The sequence below is a fragment of the Eptatretus burgeri genome, chromosome 16 (genome assembly GCF_056783735.1).
Source record: "Eptatretus burgeri isolate ZD-2024b chromosome 16, Ebu_testis_v1, whole genome shotgun sequence".
In the NCBI taxonomy this organism is placed as follows: domain Eukaryota; kingdom Metazoa; phylum Chordata; class Myxini; order Myxiniformes; family Myxinidae; genus Eptatretus; species Eptatretus burgeri.
Window position 1 is genome coordinate 29,335,988 of NC_140976.1, and position 22,877 is coordinate 29,358,864.

The 22,877-nt window shown below is 44.6% G+C and overlaps 1 protein-coding gene across 4 annotated transcripts in view; it reads left to right on the forward strand.

Annotated features, from left to right (window-relative positions):
* PPM1D (protein phosphatase, Mg2+/Mn2+ dependent 1D) overlaps positions 1 to 22,877 on the forward strand; it is a 79,382-nt gene that overhangs the window by 48,968 nt on the left and 7,537 nt on the right. For 3 of the 4 annotated variants that reach the window (XM_085860262.1, XM_085860260.1, XM_085860263.1), the window contains exons 2-5: positions 1,297 to 1,519; positions 6,359 to 6,483; positions 10,998 to 11,167; positions 11,648 to 11,818. In XM_085860262.1, the coding sequence (XP_085716388.1) occupies positions 1,297 to 1,519; positions 6,359 to 6,483; positions 10,998 to 11,167; positions 11,648 to 11,818 (689 nt within the window). Of the gene's footprint in view, positions 1 to 1,296; positions 1,520 to 6,358; positions 6,484 to 10,997; positions 11,168 to 11,647; positions 11,823 to 22,877 lie in introns of all 4 variants that reach the window. The other variant, XM_085860261.1, reaches the window with a different exon arrangement.

A 22,877-nucleotide genomic window follows, 5' to 3' on the forward strand; every position in this document is an offset into this window, starting at 1 on the left:
CATACAGGTAATCTTAGCTTTTTTTTTTCTTTTTTTTTCACAGCTTAATTTTACGGGGCCGATAAAAAGACGCCCTGAAAATCGACCACGGGGCGAGGCCGATCGGCCCCGTCAAAATGCAAGCCATGTCTTAGCTGGTGTTGTAAAGCTGTCATCGGAGGAATGGGAGAGACTGAGTTGATGTTAGACAGTCAGCTTTATATCCTGTCGGTAATTGCTTGAGACAACATACTCGGAAAGACAGTTCGAGAAAGGGGTAGGGTAGGGGTGTGGGTGGGGGGGGGACGAAAGACTGGAAATGAGCATGAAAGGTGTGGAATATTTACCTGAAGGGGCTGGAGCTGGGTAAAGAGGTGTAAGGGCAGGGTGCACAAGATTTAGCTGGAGCTGGTTTGAAAAACCTGCAAGGTCACCAACCTGCTGACAGTGAGCAAGAAGCAGATCCTGTGACTCTGCTTCCTGATCATGGTACAAGTACTAGCACTACTACTACTTTTACTGCTTCCACTTCACCGGCCCTAATAATTCCTACCTTCTTGTGGAGTTCGACCTTGTAAAGTGTTTTTTGGCCTGAGTCTTTCATGAACCAGTTGGTCAGGCCTGATGTTCGACTGCATGTGATTTGTTCAGGGTGCTAGCGATCTTGCATACTCTTCACGAAAGACACCACGGGATCTTTAACGTCCACCAACTGTCAGTACATGGGTCTTCAGCTTGATGTCCACCTGAGGGATGGTGCAATTTGCCATGCAACTTCCTGCATGCAAAGCGCCAATCTGACAGTTGTCTGGTTCAGCATCGAACCTCACAGGTAAGTGCAGGATCTCTGCACCATGCTGTCAGACAAGCTTCCAGATAAGATTCCCATTTGAGTGGATGCCACATCCTCTCCCTCCCTTACCCCATTGCTATTTTACTGGTTTTGTAGTCCTTGATTCTGGATAAATGCTATCGTGTGTGTATGTATGTATATATGTATGTATGTGTGTATGTATATATATATATATATATATATATATATATATATATATATTTTGGAGTCATGCCATAAACATATTGAGGGAGCATGTGGGATGACGACAAACGTTATCATTAGTGTTTAGGTCCATTGGATCTTATGACAGTTTTATATTCACATAAAATTTTTCATCAAAAGCAGAGTCAAATTTATCAGTGGAATTGTGATGAGGTCTGTGAGCTTGAAGATTTATCTTTATTTCTTTAACAATTGATGAGTTGATAAATCTGAGTAGAGACTTGCATTTCATGAGATTGAGTCCGTCGTGTGCCTTGCAGCGGAATGGCCGTGTACGGTGAGTGGCTTACCCAGCACTGCGGGGACGACTGCGAGCATGGTGATCCTGCACGGTCGACGTATGTATGTGGCGCACGTAGGTGACTCTGGCGTGGTGCTTGGGGTGCGAACGGCACGTGGAGTCCTGCATGCTGTGCCTTTGACCGAAGACCACAAACCAGACGCTCCCCAGGAGAGGGAAAGAATTGAGGCTTTGGGTGGCAGGTGTGTTTCGAGCCAGCAGTAGGAGCAGCCAAAGTGCTTCCCAAAGAGCTGTTAACTTGTTCATAACAAAAAGGACCGGTGCATGTTTTTGAATGAAGAATTAATTTCATAATTTCAAGAGGAAAGCAAAATTTTTTTATGCTTTTAGTCAGACATAATGGACATAATCACAAAATAATGTTCTCAATTTGTGGGATCTCTCCATTTAAACGTCTCCATGATAAACACAGCCCTCCAATTTTTGGAGCAAGTCAATAATTATTATTTGAGAGAGCTTGTGGCATACAACTGATACAGAATAAATATTATTCTGTGTGGGCAAGGACATTGTTAAAGGTGCATAGGCCATCGTGTGCAAGTGTTTTGTGCAAGCTCCACAGATTTCAGATGGAGTTTTTGGGCCAGAGTGTGTGTTTGAGATTTATAACCTGTGACTCGCTGGTTCTGAGAAGTTAATAGGTGAGGACTTAAATGGATATGTGGTCGTAGTTCATGAACTGGTCACCCTAAAAAGGCGGAGTTGTTGCATGTTTTTCAAAACATCCACTTTCCACTTTGACTACAGACCAGAAAAAACCACAAATATCTAGATATCTTAGTATGAGAAGAAAGGTAATTTTGTCTAGTTTAATGTGGAGAAAACAGAAATAAAAAATATGCAATACTTTTTGTGTAACAGGCAAATAAGTGATACAAGTCGGGTGGAGTAAACAGGCGGAGGCGGCGGATGTGGTGAGTCAAATTTGGAATAAACTGAATTTATTTCAATCAATAAGCTTTAATCTAATCTATTTTGTTATTTTTTTAGATGAGTAACATTTGGGACTTGCTGTTGCATGATGCAAAATTGATTATTCAACTCGTTATTCAAGTCATACCTTGTAACAGTCGGACACAAATTTTGAGATATTTATTATAAGGCTTTTGACGTGCAGATGGGATACCCCTATAGTTTGTAGTAGCAATTGTACTAGGTTTGTGGTAGTATATGTACTAGGTTTGTGATAGTATGACTGCACCCGGCCGCGCGCATGGACTGGCATTCTCGCCTGGAACTGGCTCGACCTGGGCGGCCATAGATGGCTAATGAATTGAACAAATTCTCAGGTTGTAAGGTTCATTGTGTTTTTCTGATGATATTGGAGGACTGTTGTAGAATAAAGTAAGCAAGATAAAGTTCTGAGACAATTGTGTCTTTGGGTGGAATATGGCCAATTTGGTCAAAAGTTGGCAGATTTTCAATAAAAAATATTCAGCAAACCCTGACCAATATGTACAAACTCCTAAAAGGGATCTATTAAATATCTTTACATAGTTATGTATCTAGCAGATTCTCAGGATTAATTTGGCACTTGAATTGTCCAAAACGGCCAAAGGATAACTGATCCACATCCAATTTACTCAGAAAGGGTGAATTTGAGATAAACGCGAAAATGTGTTTTCCTTGTAATGCATTATCCATTAAAGTTCTAATTAAAAATACCATATTCGCCGTTAATTACTGGTTTTTGCTAATTTTTTTCACACAAGTGCATGTAGCTTGGTGATGTCTATCAACACAGAGAAAACTGAAAAATTGAATATTTTGACCCTGTAACGCAAATGATGACCAGTTCATGAACTACGACCCCGTGGAGAAAAGACAGGTGGATTTGAGGGAATGTATGGAGGTTTTGGTATGGAGAAAAATACAGCAAGTTTGTTCGTTTTTATGCAGCACCAGGCTGTGGGGAGGTAGCATCATTGGCTGAGCGCATGGCTATGTTACTGATCCAATGCCCTCTGCCGTTTAGGGCAGGAATTTGGAATTTGGCCATGGTGCTGGTGATAGCTCGTCTCTCTTCGCAAAGGACACCGTGGGAGCCTTAACGTCCACCAACGAATGCTGGCGGATGGAGCACCCTGTTAATGTCCATCCGAGGGACGGCACACACAAATAAATCACCCTGCCTGTGAAACACTGGGAAGACTGTAGCTGGGTCGGGATTCAAACCTAGGCTAGACGGCTTGAAGGCGAGTGTGTGAACCTCTAGGCCATCCTGACAGCCCATACAACAGGTGAATGTATATTGGAAATGGAAGAAGCAGCAGATATGTGTGTACTTTATACATGTTTTCAGAAAAGGACAGAACAGCCGGTAACACATGTGAATGGAGAATCGAAGAATCAGATTGATTAATTATATTTGTTGGTGCTGAGGAATCTCAGAGAAAGTGTACTTAATGTGAAAGTGATACCTGGGGAAGAATTGTTGACACAACACACATTCGTTGTTGGCCACCTTAGGATTAAGACTGAATAGAAGGACAAGTATTTGAAATGCAGACCCAGAGTGAAAGTTTGTAAATTGAAGGATAGAAATATTAGGGGGGGGGATTTCAGGGGAAGTTGAGCAAGGAAAAAGATCACATGAATGCAACTGGGGTTAATGAATTTTGGGGGCATTGAGGGATGGATGGAAGAAAGTAATTTGGGGGCATGTGGGATGACTACAGGAAATGTACAAAAGGAGAGGGAAATGTGGTGGTGGAATATTAATATTCAGGAAGTAAGAGCCAAGAAGAAGAATGTAGATAAGAAGTTTATGTAGAGTAAAGAACAGATGGATCAAGAGGAAAACAAGTGTTTAACGAAGTAGCGAAAACAACAATTGGAGATTATGAAAAGTGGGGGAACACATTGAACACTGCAGAGGGAAGAAACAAGATATTCAGGATAGGTCGACAGCTGATGAAGGATAAACAGGATGCTCCAGGAATAGATTGTTAGAAGAGAAAGGATGGAAAAGTTGTGAGAAAAGAGGAGGTTGAAAAAGAATGCAAAGACTAGTTCCAAAAGTTATGGGATGAAGTTGGGAGCAGGAAAGTCGAAGGTGCAAAGGATGAAGTGTTCGACAAACAATTCGGTCAGATGTGAAGAAATTAAAGAAAGGTAAAGCAGCAGGACCAACTGGTGCTGTGGTTGAGATGTTGGAGGCAGCAGGAGAGTTGGGAATGAAGTGGATGACTGAGTTGTGCAGAACGATATGGATTAATGGAAATTGGTTGAACAGTATAATTGTACCTTTGTTTCAGAGGAAAGGTGATCCACTACTTCCTTCATCATACAGAGGAGTGTGGATGTTAGGGCAAGCATTGAAGATATTTGAGAAGGTTATTGAGAGTAATTGTCAATGTAGATTAGAACCAATTTAGTTTTATGAGTGGAAGGGAGACGACAGATGCAATCTTTATGGTGAGGTAGAGTCGAGAGAAGTACTTTGCAAAGAAGAAGCTTTATCCTGTGTTTGAAGATATTGAGAAGGCATATAATAGAGTACCATTGTAGTTGTGGAATGGGCACTGAGAAGACTAGGAGTAACAGGATTTAGTGAGGGTTGTTATGTCAATGTATAAGAGGCCAAGAACATCAGTAGGAATTGGTAGAGGATGTACAGTCATTTGAAGTGAAAGTAAGTTTACATCAGGGATGACTGTTCAGCCCCTTGCTTTTTGTATTAGTTCTGGAAGAAGTGATGGTATAGGGTTTCCATGGGAACTATTATATGCAGATGTCCTAGTCTTGATGGTTAAAAGAGAATTAGAAGCAAAGGAGATGTTTAATATTTGGAAGGAAACTGTGGAGTGCAAGGGATTGAGGGTGAATCTCGATGAGATGGAACTGATGTCAGTGGTGAGGAAGGAGAGTGGGAAAAGGGTAGGATCAAATTTTATTCAGTCTTTGTCTTGCAAAAGGTAGCGTTATTGGTAATGTGGTGGAGTTAAAGGAAGTTTGGGTAAATTGGTTGGCAGTTTCAGATGTAACTTGAAGGGCACTCGGTTGAGTGCATACCTCCGCCACACAATGCCTGATCCACGAGAACATATCTGTCCCAATACATTTTTGAAATATCATGCTTTATATTATTTTGGCCCTATCTCTCAATGGTGAAGAATTACTTTCAAAATTAAGTAATTCTCGTATCTAGATTCAGATTCGGATCTTCACCAAAATCGAATCAATTCGTCTTTGCACGTTTTTATGCACCAGCTCATGCTCGCAGATGGGACGCCCAGCTTGACGGCCATCTGAGTGATGGCACATTTTGTGATGCAGTGCCAGTGCCTATCGGACAGTTTGTAGTCATCAGGAATGGAACCCACACAAAACAGCTTAAAAGCAAGTGTATACCCTTTTGAATCCTCCACAAAATGTACATGAGTGAGGTATATTGAAGTACTTTATTAAGATGGGGTTAGGCAGAGTTAGTACTTTATCATCCAGAGAAGTCCAATTTGAATTTGAAGGAACAAAACGTTTTTGCATCGTATCACTCCATGTACAATGGCCATCGCTATCGGCAGAAATTAGAGTGGGAAGGCCAAGTGAGTACATGTCCCTTGTAAAGTTAAATCAAAGAAATGCCGTCATGGTTCAGGTTTATGACTCTGGACAGAGCTTGATGTCTGAGAGCAATCGCTTAAAATATTTCGAAATAAATTATTATATATATTGTTTTGTAAAGGATATCACAATCTGAATTGCCAAGTTTGATTTTTTTTATTTTTTTTTATTTTTTAACACTGCACTCTTATGCATGGACCATCTGCATCTTTATTTGGCAATAATGGTGGTATTTAAGACCTCTTCACCTCCTCCCTCCCACCTTCCCAACCCCCCCCCCTACCATTCTAATTTACATCTTGCCATTTTTAATTTTTAATGAGTAGATGGCCTTTTACAGCAAAACGGTTGCACTTATTTTCTTTGTCTATAAAATGTATTTTGCAAACTTAGCTTTGCATGAGCAAGTAGGAGATCGATACCTTTGTCCTGACATTTTTGTCTTGTGGTTGTAGTGTTGTGAACAAAGCAGGTGTTGAACGGGTCGTTTGGAAACGTCCTCGCTTGTCACACCGTGGACCAGTGCGACGCAGCACTACCATCGACCACGTGCCCTTCCTCGCGGTTACCCGTGCACTTGGTAGGCCTAAACTGCATCTTTGCCATATTCGTTTTGTAAAGAAACACGAATGCGATTGATCACCTCCTCGTTTACTTTGGCCTTCCCATTCCATTGTGTTTATTCGTTTCTTTAATTCTTTGGAAGAGTTTCCCGCTTGTAACACATGTGCACCATTCTGCCTGCTCCTGTTGTGCATCTTCCATCCTCGTAGACGGTGGACCAAAATTTCTCGTCAGTTATTCGGTGGAAATTTGGTGGACAACTTTATATTTTTCCCACAAGTACCTTGTATTCTCCACTGAAATCACAATTGCTCCCAGCTTTGTGCTTGCACTTCAATTAGCACAAACTAATCTGGCATTTACTTGGAAAAATTGTTTGAGAATTATCTCCCCTTCCACAAGGGGGCAGCAGTATGCATTCAATGTGATTCCTCATGAAATAAGTGAAAGCTTTTTCAAATGTGAGTTGGTCAAAGATTGACTGTTTCAAAGTGGAGCCATTGAGAAGGAACTGAAAGGAAAATAGCTGATAAAAACAAAAATGATACAAGAATCACAGCTTGGAGGAGGTTGAGACTGTCAATGGAACCACTATAGCAGATTCGCAGATCGAACAAACATCAAAAGTTTTTATACTAGTACAGTATAAAAACGTCCTGTACCATACTGAATCAGGTGACTGATGAACTTGAGCCAATAAAGGGACAAGGACATCAACTTCCAGCAGACATGTTTAGAATACAGCTACGAGAAGGAACACGTGTTGCCAATTCTGAAGCCAACCTTACTATGTACCTCTCCGACCCCATTTTCCCTTCAACAACTGGCTGTCTTTCCATCAGGAAAACTATTTGAACCTGCATGTTCATCATTTCATTAAATAAACTATTGAGCTATGATGTATTTGGTTCTGATCAAACTGTACAAACAACTCGAGACCAAAGCAGACTTGCATCTTCCCCCTTTTATTGTGGGTGTACCAACCCCTTTAAGAACCCTCATTGTGTGAATCTTGGTTCAGGGAGGGGGGGGGGCTCGTTCTCCTTCTCCTTCACCCATTATTGGTGCATTCTCATCCCAATCCCCACCGCAATCGGGAAATTATGCAAGGTATTCAGAGACCATTAGCCTCATCTCCTCTCCTCTCCTTTTTCTCTTCGTTAACTCCTCTTCATCGGGTTTTATTTGTGTGTCATGCAGGGATAGAAAGACGTGTGAGGTGCGACAATGCACAAGCAACTTACAAAAACAGACACAGAGCAGACTTAACCCGAAATAATAATCTTCTGCAATCTTAACTTACGAAGACAGGCGCCAGGACACACACACACACACACACACACACACACACACACACACACACACACACACACACACACACACACACACACACACACACACACACACGTTAATGAGGAGAAGAGAGGCTAACGGTCTCTGAATACCTTGTACGATTGCCCGATCGTGCCACCAACATGTTTTGGGGGGATGCTTTGCTGGACGACACCTCCCTGATAGCTGGCGCGCCGTTTCTTGCTTTGTGGTACTTAGTGCAGCTAGCGTCGGTCCAGGGAACGAGAGGCGACCGTCGGGTGTGAAGGGAGGGACTTAGGTGAAGAAGGCAGAGTCGAGATCCCAAGCCGGGCAGAACGAGCCGGTAGGAACAACGCTCGAACGCACCAGGAACGACGACGCACCAGGAACGACTTTTTTTTTCTCCACCGCCCCACGATCCGTCTTTTTTTAGGACCAGTGGTGCGGGGCGGGGGTGATGACATGAAGCGATGTGGTCACCCAAATCGGGCGCTCTGGTTGGGCCCTGGCCAGCACACGGGCCGGCCGCCATGACCGGAAGCGGCTCCACTTCACTTCCAGCCAGATGGTTCCAAGCTGCGGTATCGTCTCGCTCCGAGCACCTTGACATAAATTGCCTTGCAACGAACACCGTGCCGTGCCCCGTGACTGGCGCTGGTCAATGCGCCCGCTCTGTGATGCGCCACGCGGCCCGAGCTGTACAGCACGCCCCTGCCTGATCGCGGCTTCGCTGGCCGGAGAGACGAGAAGGTAAGACGTTCTGGCAAACCCATCTACAGATGAGACCAAGATGTGTGCTTTTCGTGCCCTGCTCTGTACGATAATAAAATATCGCGAGCGGCGCACGGGTCTGCCTTCGAGCACGTTCCGCACAGTGTGCGTGGATCCACCATTAAGCACGTGGCCAGCGCTTGCGTCCGCCCGATTCTGTTGTCGTGTGCGTGGGGCAAAAACCCGATCTGTGTCAGGAATTGAGGGGAACGATCGGATATAATAATTAGATGGAGGTATTGAAGGAAAAGAAGATGCCGAAATGGGTTGAAAAGAACGAGCCGCTAGTGTCTTGCACACTTGTGTTCCGTACAGTGCGCGCGGATCCGCCTTTAAGCACGTGGCCAGCGCCAGCGCTCGCGTTCGCCCGATATAATGAAATCCAGAAATGAGTTGAAAAGAACGAGTCACGAGTGTCTTCTACACATGTGTTCCATACAACGTGGCGTAGTGGTTGTTTTTATATTATCGGCCTCTGACAATGTAGTCATTGGGACCAAGCTGCAAGCCATGCTCTCGCTGATATTGGGTCATTTGCTTTTGTGTTGTGAAAAACAACGTCCGTGCTCCCTCTTGAAGAGATAATCGTTCGTATGTCTTTTCAATGCAACCAGCAATCTCGTCCCAGATCATCGGAAGTTCGAGCCGATCATCTTGAGCTGCCTAGCATACTCTATGACTTGCCGCAAAAGTTGGGTTGAGGGATCGCTTGAGGACGGGCGCTCTGTGCTGTGCCGTGCTCTGCTGATCGGGTGTCGGAGCGCCGTGCCTGCTGGCCTACGCGAGGACCCAAATTCAGATTTACCTCAGGAATAAGTAGAAAAGAAGAGTAGAAATGAAGTTAGTGGTGTAAGCAAACCTAGCTATGAGATCCCTGCAATGCACCTCCCGTTGTCCCGCTAGACAAAAGAGAAGGGACTATCTAAACGTATATTAATGGAATAACTATCTGGTGACCACTATATGTTGGATGTCATTGCCTTGGAGGTGTGCGGTTCCTAGAACTGCAACAAATATGTATCTTTTATTAATATGCTTTTCTTCTTCCTTTAGTTTTGGGTGGGGGAGAGGGGAGAGGTGAGGAGTGGAGTGTCCTTGTGTATTATTTTTAAAAAAAATCAAATCTACTTGTTTGTTTTGTATCACGTCACTTGAAGTCCTAAGTTGAAAGAAAATAAATCTTTAACTGATTTCCATATTTCCAGGTAGGTTATTGATCAAAGTGGTGGAAAGCCTGCAAGACGAATCGATACTATTTCCAATTTGTGGAAAGTCTCGTGTTGCCATCAAAATTCATCATCACCGTTCATGCTGCTATGAATGTACTGGTTTACAACAAAGACAAAGTCATGTTTTATAAGTACCACTGACACTTCTACACTTTTATGGTGAAGCCTTCAAGATGCTTTGCACAACTGTGATTGAAGACAAAGTAATTGCCTAAGGAGATATCATTTATATGAAACGGCGACACACACAGGGCTCATTGATGGTGTTGGTGAACTTCTTGGAATTGAGGTGGACACACGGGTATGCAGTTTTTACCTTAAAACCAATTGGAGAACTCTATCCTCGGCTGTCATTTATGTAGTCACAACAAAATAACAGAGAGATTGTTTATTATGAAGGTGAAACATTGATAATTGATTGGGAATCAGACACACACAGTCAGTGCCTTGGAACTATTTCTTCAAAATTGGAGCCTGGAACACCAACGTTTTCTCAGAAATACATGTGTCTGTCCTTCATACCTGGCATTTCTGTCTGTCAGAAGTCATACCTGCCCAGTGCCCACCTACCTCCATTGTCTTTTGATATGAAACCAGCAGAAAATAATATGAAACTAACTGCTTTCTATAACCTATCAACACAGAAAGTTGTTGCGTTTGATTTGATCTGGGAATGTCCTTTAAAAATCACTGCCCCCAACAGCACAGAATGTTCATACATGGCAGAAAAATGAAGAGTGGCAACTCTAATTTTTCAGTAAGTGAACTGTAAATGCAGCAAAACTGGATGTGTTGAGCAGAACTGTTCCTACAGAAGTTTGTTATTGCCCTGCAAAGATTTCTGGAACTACCAACTGCAGAATCTTTGCCAATGATGGTTAAGAAGACTGAAGATAAAGTGTAGTGTACTGCCTGAGCATCCGTACAGTGAATAACATCAAATTTGGCCCATTGTCTCAGCCTGTGGTTAAAAAAAAACACATGATTGTAAACATACAACGTCACCATTTGCTCTCGTGTTATATTTGAGTCTTGGGGAGGTATTTATGAAGTGCCTCAAATACAAAGTATTGTGCGGCTCAATTCCTGGGAACGTTTTGTTCTTGTTCTCGGCAGCATGCAATTTTATAAATCCAGTCATTTTCCCATTGCCCAAACAATATTGCAACAAACATTTAAAAATGTGCAGCAGTAAAGGGTGTCCTGTCTTTTCTAGGTGATTTGTGGAGTTACAACTTTGAACGCAGTGCATTTATCGTCTCGCCGGAGCCCGATGTGAGCGTGCATGAGATAGACCCACAAAAGCACACGTGCATCATTTTGGCCAGTGATGGAGTGTGGAACGTCATGTCCCCCCGAGATGCCATATTAGTTTGTCAGGAGCTGGTAAGAAATGCCTGTGACGTGAGGCACAGCAGTTTGCTTTGCCACCACTGAGTGCGAGACTGTACTGCATGTCCTACTCAATTACAGCATCTTAAAGATTGATAATAGCCTGGTGTTAGCTTCGTGGTTAGGGTGGTGGCTTCGGATCCTAGGGTCCTAAGTTCGAGCCCCATTGTCCGCTGAATTAACACCAGGGGGTTGACTCAGCCTGTCATCCTTCCGAGGTCAGCAAAATGAGCACCAGTGTACTGGTAATATGGTCGCTGCATTGGTGGCATTGCCGTGCCCCTAACCAATGATGCAACCAGCAGCCACAAAGGCTGCACACAAAGGGAAGGGAAAGATGGATATGTAAACTGCTGGTTGTTGTGGTTTGTTTTTATTTTTTTTGTGTGTGCGTGTGCCCTTGAAAAATTTACACATTGGTGACATACAGATATGGTGAAGGAAAACTTCCTGATTTTGCTCATTGTGTGCCAGGGTGGTAATATACCCTCCTCTGCAGCACTGCTCGTGTCGAAAGCCATCGACTGCTGGAAGCAGAGGTGTTTGCGTGCCGATAATACCAGTGCCGTGGTTGTACAGCTGTTTCCTCCCGGCCCTGCACAGATCTCCAGATCGAATGTGGTTCTGCATTCGCCTCCAACATGGGTTGGTGTGAAACGCGTATTGCCTTGCATCCTGGATGTAACAACAACTTCATAGATTTCTTCTTTTCTGCCTTTGTGTTTGCCCATTTTGAAGTCAAATTTATGATGGTTTAAACCCCTACCCCACCCTCTAAGACCAAGAGTGATGGAAGCAATATATATATATATATATATATATATATATATATATATATATATATATATATATATATATATATATATATATATATATATATATATATATATATATATATATATATGAACATGCTTGACATTTGCAATTGGTACATGTTTAGGATCCTCATTTGTATGCATTGCTGTCGCTGATAATTGCCAATAAGTGATGAAACTGGTCCGGCAGCTGAGGGGGTGTGTGGCATCGGGATTCTCATGCGTGTTCTATTTGTGAATGTCTTTATAGCTGTGGAGGAACTCTGGGAAGGGTTTGATACAGCAAAGCACTTTCCTTGTGTCGGTCTTCTTGGTTGCTTTACACAGCAGTTTTTGCACTTGGAGTGTGGGAGGTGTCAATTTATTTACATAATTCCAGCCACCTGGGTTTAGTTGATTAGGTGAAAGCTGATTGGCTATTCCCTCCATTCACAGGTGAGAGATGTGGGTGGGTCTTTCTAATTATTAATAAATATTTTAAAAATACATTTATTTATTCATATTCCAGTCATTACTCCTGACTTAAATGGTGAACATTAGCCACGGATTATGTCTCACACGGTAAATCCGCAAAGAACAGTCTGTCTTTAGGTTGTCACCACACGTGCACACATCCGTTTGCTGAGAACATGATGTAAGAACATCTCATTTGCCCATATCACATTTCTCCACTGCTCAGTAGTCCAAGACCTGTGCTCTTTGCACCACTGGATTCACAAACGTGCATTACCAGGTGTGATGAGTGGTTTGTGCACTGCAACCCAACTGTGGTATCCCACTCTGTGAAGTTCTCAATGGTACGACAGAGGGTGGAGTCATCAGCAAAGATGTAAACAGGATTTTCCCGAGTCAGAGATCATTGATGAAAACCAGAAAAAGAACAGGGCCCAGAACTCTGCCTTGAAGAACTCCAACCTGGAAAGGAAGAGTGGATGAGAGAACTCCATTTAGGGTCACACATTGGCTGCGACAGGAAAGTAAGTTTGCGAGCCATGAGTGGAGATGGCCATGGATACCATAGGAAGAGAGTTTGGTGAGCAGGGCAGGGTGCCAGACCATGTCAAAAGCACACGATATGGCTCTGATTTCATGTCTGGCATTGAGGACCTCCATCCATTGTTGGGAGAGCAGAAGCAGCATATCCAGGGTAGAGTGACCTGGTCTGAAACCAAATTGATGATCAGAAATCAAGCCATTGGAGAAGAGGAAGGATTTAATATCTGAAGCGATGATGGATTCCATAACCTTGCTGATGATTGCGCGAAGGCTGATTAGTCTGTCATTGCAGGGATCTGTTTTTGCACCTTTTTTATGCAGGGCAGTGATGTTTGCCGATTTCCAAGCAGATGGCAGATGACCTTGAGCAAATGAGAGGGTGAATATAACAGAGAGAGGGTGAGCAAGAGCAGAAGAGCAGGTTTTTTGGACACGGGGGCTGATGCCATCTGGAGCGGTTGCAGAATCTGAGTTGAGGTTTGACAGCAAGCTCTCCACCTTGTCAGGAGAAAAGGACAGAGTCCAGGGACAGCTGGGTGCGACTGGGTAAGATGGGTAGAGAAAGCGATGGGTTTCGGACACAAGATTGATGCAAACACCGAGTTTAGGCATTTAGCCTTTTCACGTGTGGTATCAGCAGTGTGGCCATTTGAGGTAAGGGAGGGGATGGAGGGGAACATACACCAGAGACAGATTTGATTAGATGCCACAAGGATTTGGAAGAGAGAGGTTTGAGAGTTCAGACTTGAGATGAGAAAGATGTTGTTTTATGGCTCTCCTGAGGGTAGATACACACTTGTTCTGAGCTTTATGGAATGAACTGAGATTACCCTCAAATGGGTTTGCTTTCCATCAGGAAAAGGCAAGTTGTTTCAGGACAACTGCCTCGCCACAAGCTTCAGTGAACCATGGTCGGGAGAAAGGGTAGGACAACTGAAGACGAGAAGGGAATAAAAGTGTGCATGGGAGAGAGCAAGTTTCTTTGAAAGAATTCCCAGGACGAGATGATGTTGGAGAAAGTTGCAATGGGAGACCAGTCTAGAAGTTTGATGGCTGCTTGGAGACCCTGCCAGTCAGCCTGAGTGAAATGCCAGACTCTGGCGCTGAGGTGGTTCTGTCATAACAGCCAGAGAGATGTCCATTTTGGCAAGCACGTGGTCAGAAGAACCGATTGGAGTGGAGGAAGAACAGCAGATAAGGAAATTTGTCAAAATCAGATGCAGAAGAGATGGAGTACCATTGGTTGAGATCCGGGTCGGGAAGTTGACGATTGTGTCAGACCCAATGAGTCGCAGAAGTCTTTTGCTGAAGTGCCATGGCAGGTGAGAGGTACCCACACCGAGCCAACTGACATCATGACAATTGAAGTCGCCACATATGAGGAAGAGAGAGTTTGGTTGAGAGGATAGAAGTTGGTCCATGTTTTCGGATCGTGAGGTGTAAATGGAGTCATCACTGTTTGGTGGACGGTGCAGTACACATATAAACATGAGGTGGGAGTGGAGGGGAAGCCATAGCCAGAGGTGTTCCTTGGTGGTGTGGGGGAGTGAGGGAAATGCATAGAGAGTTAGGAATTGAGTCTTTGAAGAGAGCAACTCCTCCACCAGTACGAGGCTCAGGTCTGTCATACCGGAGGAGGGAGTAACCAGGGAGAGATTTGAGGGAGGAAGGTTTCTGTTAGGCAGATTATGTCTGGTTTGTCAGCATCCTGTATTGATAGATCTGTCGGGTTTGTGTGAAGGCCCCGGATATTTGAAGTCCACACTGTTAATGAAGAGGGAGGGAAGGAGGCTTTGGGTGCAGGGGAGGGGAGGGTAGGACAAGGGAGGGGGGGATATGAGGAGAGTTGTTGAAAGAGTGTGGGGGATTGCAGAAGAGCTATGGGAGGGGGGCTGGATGAGGAGGAAAAAAAGGCTCTGTGGTGCTGGGTTGAGGTACAGTGGGGAGGTATAAGAGGACAGAGGGCAGTTGAGGATTTGAGGAGATAGAGTGATGAGATTAAAGAGAGGGGGAAGGAGGAAGCTTTTGCTGATGAGATTGGTGGGGTGGGGGGCAACTTTGAGACGGGTGAGTGAGGGGGGTGAATGGTGGGAGAAGGGTGAGTTGGTAGAGTTGAGAGAGAGAGAGAAAGGTGAGAGGGAGGCTTGGAGTAGGAAGAGTGTGATGGTTGTTTTGAGAGGGAGTGGTGAAAGGGGTGAGTTGGCACTGAAGTTGGGGAAAAAATGATGATTGTTGGAAAACGAACATGCATAGCAAACTGGGGTTTTTTTTGTTTTTTGTTTTTTTTTAGTTCAGAAATGTGACTCAAGACATTTCTTGAGGGATGCAATGAAGAGAATGGAGAGAAGAAACGTAACAGTTGGATTTTTTTAGACAAGGTATGAAGAAAAGATCGAATTGAGAGCAGTCTGTTGAAATAGAAAAAGAGTTGTGAATTATGATACAGTAATGAGAACCACACTTGTGAAAGAGGAAGATGAAGCATTACAAGAAATTGTCGTTGTTGTTATGACAGATTGCAAAAGATTAGGAAAAGGAAATGTTGAAGTAAAATTGTGGAGGTGTATGGTGAATTTGGATCGGTAAACGCAGAGTGAAGCTGATGGATCAATGAAGAGTATCATAGAGAGATGTTGTTTCAGGTGTATAGTAAGGAAGAATAGAAGGAAAATTATTATTATTTTTGAAGATTAGGTAAGATTAGAGAATGGAAGGTTGTAGGAAGAAATCATAAAGGTAATGGTGAGTGGGTCAGCTCAAATAGAAGAGGATGGTGTGCTGCCAGGAGGAGGAGGAAGACTAAGAAGGATCGGTACTCGTGGGTATGGGGGAAGAAAGGGTTCTTTTTAAAAAAAAAAATTTTGATATAAGACAAGAAACAAAGTGTGTCGTTGGGAGGAATAGATGGGTGGCGTTGGGAAAAGTGGGGAAAATAGGAATTGATGGTAATAGGGAGAGAATAACAGGAAGCGAATACTTCGATATCGCATGGCTGGGGGCACTAAAAGTCTAGGTTAAGAATGATGAAACAATTTTGCAGTTATAAAATTTAAATGTAGACACGGTGAATTAGCATGCATGATGGGAAGAGTTGTGACGGACAAATTTCTATTTATAGCCCTCAGATCAAAGGGATGTACGTGGCCATAAGTGTGACAGAAGACACAGGACAGAATAGCCAATTATATAACAGCGCGATGTCGCCGCACTGTAAAAATAAACGATTGTATACCGAGACGGGAAGGAGGAGTAGGCCTCAAGGAGGTCGATAAGCCAAGGTCGACGAAAACTCAAAAAATAGCGTGATTTTTGAAACAAAACCGAACTAGGGACACACAGTAAACATGTAAGTGAGGAAATGAACCGTTAAAACATGACAAATAACGACCAAAAACAACTTTGAGAAAGTAGGCAGAGACCCCTGAGAGAACCAGCCGTCGCTTCAAACCCAGAACCGGAAGTGTAACGTAACCTGGGTTATTTATTCTGCCTATGCATAGCTGTCAGTTGCCTATACACCGCCCAAATTAAGGCATGTGTCAGAAGAACGTGTTGCACGCTTGGAACAAGATCACCCATCGGGGAGGTACTCTGCTGGTAAATTATGCATCAAAAGATGTGGTTTTAACATCGTGTAGGAATTTAGTGAGGCCCCATCTCAAATAGTGTATGCAGTTTGTCATCACGACTTCGGAAGGACATAGTTGCCATGGAGAGGGTTCAGCACAGGGCTACTATATTGTGGGCCGAGCTAGATTCAGCTAAGGAGACAGGACTTTATACACTAGAAAGGAGGCAGTTATCACAAGGAAATCTAACAGGTGGAGGCCATTCAGCCCATCATGCCTGCGTGAACACCATACCAATTTATCCACACAAGATCCAAGGAAGAAAATGCAAAAAAAGTTTTTAATTAATGAAATACTGTATTTTTTTTGTTTGGTTGGTTTGTTTGTTTTTTTTTTTTTGTAGTTTTTGTATTTTGTTTTTTTTCTTCTCAGGGGTGGGGGCATGGGCTTGGCTAAAAACACACATCAACCACACAACCCACCCTTGACAAGACCCCCACCAACAGCACTCCGTACACATGTACACAATGACCCATTAATGCTCAAACTACCTAAAAGTCTTATCAACATCCCCATACCCTTCCATCTCCATCACCTCCAGGTACCTATCTAATTCTAATTTAAACTAATCTACTTCTTCTGCTGCCACCACCTTTCCAGGGAGGCCTGGAAAGGGGATATGATCGAGATGTTGAAGATCATGAAGGTTACAGATAAAACGAGAGGGGGAGCACTCGGTCGAGTGCAAAACCTCCGCCACCAATACTGCTGGGTCACTTAAGTGAACCTGATATCCTATTCATTGTAGGTCAAAACGGATCAGACTCTACTGAACCACGATTGAATAAACTAAACTAGATTGACGCGCATGTAGAAATGCCAAAAAAAATCGAAATTTTTTTTGAAAAAAAAGTTGCAAAATTTTCTGTTTTTTGGGGGGTTGGAAATCACTTAAAACATGTATAAATGCAAAAACAAAAATTAAAATATTTTTTCAAAATGGCCGCCATAGCGGCCATATTGGACTTTGGACCAAGTCCAAAATCTAATGACATGATCCTTGGACCATACCTAATCCCCCCACCAAGTTTCGTCAAAATCCGTCCAGGAGTTTTTCCGTAATACTGTTCACAAACAAACAAACAAAGACAGGGGTGAAAACAGTAACCTCCGTCCATCTTTGATGGCGGAGGTTAATAAGTGCAGATTAATTATTCAGCAGAGTTGACATTGACAGGACCAGCGGCCATAGCCTGAGAGTAAAGAAGTGGAGAGTTAAGATGGTAGTAAGGCAGGGGACTTTTACTCAGAGTAGTTAATGCATGGAATGGCATCCCTGGAAAGGTAGTGGCAGCAGAAACAGTAGATAAGTTTAAATTGGAATTGGATAGGTACCTGAAAGTATTGGAGTTAGAGGGGTATAGGGATGTTGGCAGAACTTTTCGGTAGCTTGAGCATTGATAGATGATTGTGTGCATCTGTGGAGTGTTGTTTGTGGGGGGTCTCATCAAGGGGTGTTGTCTGGTTGATGTTTTTTTTTTTTTTGTTTTTTTTACCCAAGAACAGTGTTTGCCCATGCCCCCTCCCCTGGAAAGGAAAAAAAAAATTAAAAAATCTACAGAAAAAAACAAAAATTTTTTTTATATTTGTTTTGGTCTGGTGTTGATTGATGTGGTGCAGGCATGATGGGCCGAATGGCCTCCACCTGCATGTAATTTCCTTTTGTATCCTCCTGTATAAACAATGCTCACATGGGGAATGGTAAATCCAAGAAGGAATAAATATATATATATATATATATATATATATATATATATATATATATATATATATATATATATATTTTTTTTTTTTACCCTTTACGCTTTCCCAATATGTGCCCATAAACGAACGATGAAACGGAGATCTTTAAAATACCTAAACGTTATTGGGCCTAATTGTTCCATGGTAGAGAGAGACAGAGAATCACAAGACAAAACACCGGGTGCTCCGCGGCAAAACCCCACAGGATCAATCTCGGCACAGTCCTGGCTGTTCTCGCTGAAGCGTGAAACCCGATGTTTCCGATACATAACCTATTATTCCGACCCGTGTAAGAGGCTGTCCATCCGGCTATCCATGATAGGTTGTCGTTCTCGCTGAAGGGATCTCAGTGAAACTCGGTACAAGTATGTATAATGATGTAAAGATAAACTTATTGGATTATGGGGTCAAAAGGTCAGAGGTCCCGTGACGTAAAACCATTGTTACTGCACGAACTTGTGAACCAGCGATTGGATTTTTATCAAACTTGATACAAGTGTGTATAATGATGTAATAATGAACCATTTGGATTTTGGGGTCAAGAAGTTAAGGGTCAGAGATCATGTTCAAGGTAAAAATTTTGCTACTGCACTTAATTGAGAACCAGTGATGGGATTTTGACCCAACTGGGTGTAAGTATTTATTACGATGCAAAAATGAACTGATTAAATTTCATCATCAAGAGGCCAAAAGACCCACAAAACCTCTAAAATCCTTTAAGACCCCTTATACCTTTAAGATCCCCTTTATCTTTGAGACCCTTTCAACACTTTGGACACCTTTTAGAGTTCTTCACCCTTTAAACCTTTTTATCCCCCGCCGCGTGGCGGAAGGGGGATATTGTTGTCACCCAGGTAGTCCGGCTGTCCGTCTGTCCGTCCGTCCGTGCATTAACATTTATAGCTGTGAGTGCGATAACTCATAAACTGTTCGCCATATCGATTTGAAATTTGGGTCACACATGTACCACCTGAAAAGGAAGAACACTATTGATTTTGGGCGTGGCTGGAACCAAGATGGCCGACTGGGGCGGCCATCTTGAAAAAAATGTTTGTTATAATAAATGGAAAACTGCTTATCTGATTTCAATTATTTTTGGTTACTACGTTCCTCACCCCTGGGGAAATTTTTCGAGATGATGAACAAATGGTGTCTTGTTTCCAATTCACCCCTCATTATCTGGAATATGTATGACCTTTTTCATTCAATGGCGGGGGATTCCCCATCTCTGATGGTATATTTTTTATACCCTTTTGACTCCTTGAACCTTCAGACATTTTCACTTCTTAAGTCCCTTTAGTTAGAGTTTAGACTGTAATGTCCGGGGAGCAGTGAGACACGGAGAGTCGTGAGGGTTGTCGTAACTGTTTATTGTGTTCCCGGATGCACACTACTACGAGCCTCTAGCGGGCGCGAACAGCTATATGCATTGCAGACACGTGACTATGATCACAACTCCTTCACGCCCCCTCAACGCTCCATGCCAATACACCACACTCCTCCCTCCTAAAAGTATGATTATAAAATGACAACATGACACGAACCAAAAATCATTGGCACTACGACACAAAAAGCAGCCGGTGAAAAAGAACACTAATCATCCAAAAGCCCCAGGTTTCTCGATCCGCCCCGGGCAGATAGCGCCCCCAGACGGCCCATGCTTACACGCCTTCCGGCGAGGTCGAGGTGACACCCCAGGCGAACCTCCCCTGGCACCATCAAATGCCTCCGGCCGACAAGTTGGCTCATCTCCCTCAGACAGGACCGAATCAGGTAAGCACCCCGAGCCTGCAAGCCCCGCGGGCGCCAGCGCGGCTGACCCTGGCAAGATCAGAGGTTTGCGCTCCATGGTGCCTGGCACGTCTGACTTTGGCGATATCAGGGGTGGGGGTGACGCTGAAAAGCGAACCTGCCCCGGCTCCCCACCATCAACCCGAACCAGGCAATTAGCCGGCTCCATTACCAGCTGTCCCACACCAAAGTCGCGCACCAGCGCTGGGCGCAACACCGCCCCTGCCACCGACCCCTTAGGTCGCAGCAAATCCAGCCGAGACTTCAACGCACGTCCATACAGACGATCAGCGTTGGCTGGACGCATAGCAATGTCATACAGCAGCAGAAACATTGTCTGCGCAGATGCAAACTTCTCTTTACGTACAGCGCGTTCCCACAGTATAATGTTAACACATGAGGCCGCAGCGAACTGCGGACTGTCATCGAAGACCGGGATCTGGAAGACCTCTTTATTCGCAACGATCGTCCGCAAGTTCTTCACATCAGAGAAAGCATTGATCCCAATCAAACACATTTTGCTCACACGCGGACCGTCGGCATTTGCTTTTATAACGCCATGCTTAATGACTCGTGCTGTGAGAATCAAACGTACAACAATTAACAAATCATGAACCATGCTGCGAGCAAGCCTCTTGGTTGTCACGACGTTGAGGCGACTTGCGTGCAGGTCCTCATCTGAACGTCGAAGAGGACACCGTCGATGGTCGCGCATCGCGAACTTCTTGGATGCGACCGGTTCGCTTTGGACTTGGCACAGTGCCAACACATCAACCCGGTTGGTTGATCCAGACGAAGGTGGACCCTCTGCGCAACGCAAGCGTGAGAGCCCGTCGCAGCTAGCATGCTCCCCGTTGCTCCGGAACCGTATATCGTAGTTGCAGGAAGCAATGAACGGACACCAATGTTGTATCGCCGAGGCCCCTGCCACCGGGACCTCGCCCTCAGGCCTCGAGGGAGGCACAGGCTCAAATGGAGGTACAGGCCCCGAAGGAGACACAGGCACACCTGGAGGTACGAACTCCGAAAGAGACACCTCCTTCCACCGACTCTCTAATCGGCTCGGCACGGGATGTCCAAGGCCACTGGCTGGCGCCGTCCAGTCTAGCCTGAGGCTAGTCAGCCAGTCTCGGCCCAAAAGCGCCGGCCCCTCCCCTCGTACCACAAACAGCGAGAGCAGGGTGCTTTGACCTTGGTAGGACACCGAGACGTCTGTCACAGCAAGTGGCGTAATCACTTCGCCAGTGTACGTGTGCAGCGAGAGTCGCCCTGACCATGTGAAGACCGCAGAGTTCACGAGCGGTCTGTTCGCCAATGATCGACACCGCGGCCCCGGTATCAACTTGAAAAACAATCGGCGTTCCATCCACAAAACCTCGCACAGGTTGCAGGTCTCGACCCGGGACGTAAAAGCGTACGTCATGCACAACACCTCGTACCGGTCGCAGGTCTCGCCCCCGTGTCGCTGGGGTTGCCTCGTACCGGCTGTAGGTCTCGCCCCGCGTCGCCGGGGTTGCCTCACACATCGCCATCCATGACCGTTATGGAGGCCAATGACACCTGGCACACACGCTGCAGATGTCCCTGAGTGTTCAGATCGTCATCCGACCGGCCGCGTTGCAGTGTCTGGCCACTGCCCGCACCGAAAACTGTGCGTGTGGTCGTGGGTGCCTGGTACATCGCGCGGACCTCCGGATCACCTGTTACGCTCTGGCCAGCGAGGGCTCGGACATCTCTCAGAGTCTGTGCGACGGCCGACGCCGTTTCGACTACCGAGTTGAATGTAATGTCTTCGTCCTTTAGCCGTGGAATTGTTGCAACCATTTCCGACTCTTGCAAACCAGAAATAAAATGATCTTCGAGCCTGGCCTGCCGTTCACTCGACGTGAATTTGCAGGCGACGGCGAGACGTCTCACCTGTGTGGCGAAACTCGCGATGCGCTTCCCTGGGCTCCTTGCCAGGTGATCGAAGTCGTACCGCGGGAGCTGCGATGATTTTCCCAGCACCGTGTGCGCCTGACAATCCAATTGTCCCGGCAACGACTCAAAGTCAATGCCAAGGAAAACAGGTACTCTGCACGCGTCGATCCTAAACATCCTCGTCGCCAATGTAATGTCCGGGGAGCAGTGAGACACAGAGTCGTGAGGGTTGTCGTAACTCTGTTTATTGCGTTCCCGGATGCACACTACGACGAGCCTCTAGCGGGCGCGAACAGCTATATGCATTGCAGACACGTGACTATTATCATAGCGGACTATTATCACAACTCCTCCACGCCCCCTCAACGCTCCATGCCAATACACCACATAGACCCCTTAGACCTTAACACCATTTAGATCCCTTAAACCCTTCAGACAGACTAGACCGCTTGGACCCTTGACCATTTAGAGCTTAAGACCACTTGAACCTTTTTACAAATAAGTATAATTTCACCAATATTCCAAATAAATTTGGACAAAATAAATGTTTGTATTACGATTTGTGTAAATCATGACAACCCAGCAAATCTGTGATGTAAAGCTGCTGTCGCACCTTGACGTTTTAGCCAGCGTATGGCAACGTATCAAAATTGATCTAAAACACTGGCGTACGCTGAACTATTGATGTTTTAAAAAATTTATTGGGCGTATAATAACGTGTTGGACGTATGCATAACGTATTAGTAATGTAAACAGAACGTTTCAATCACATATAGATAACTTATACCAACGAATGCTGAGCGTGTTGTC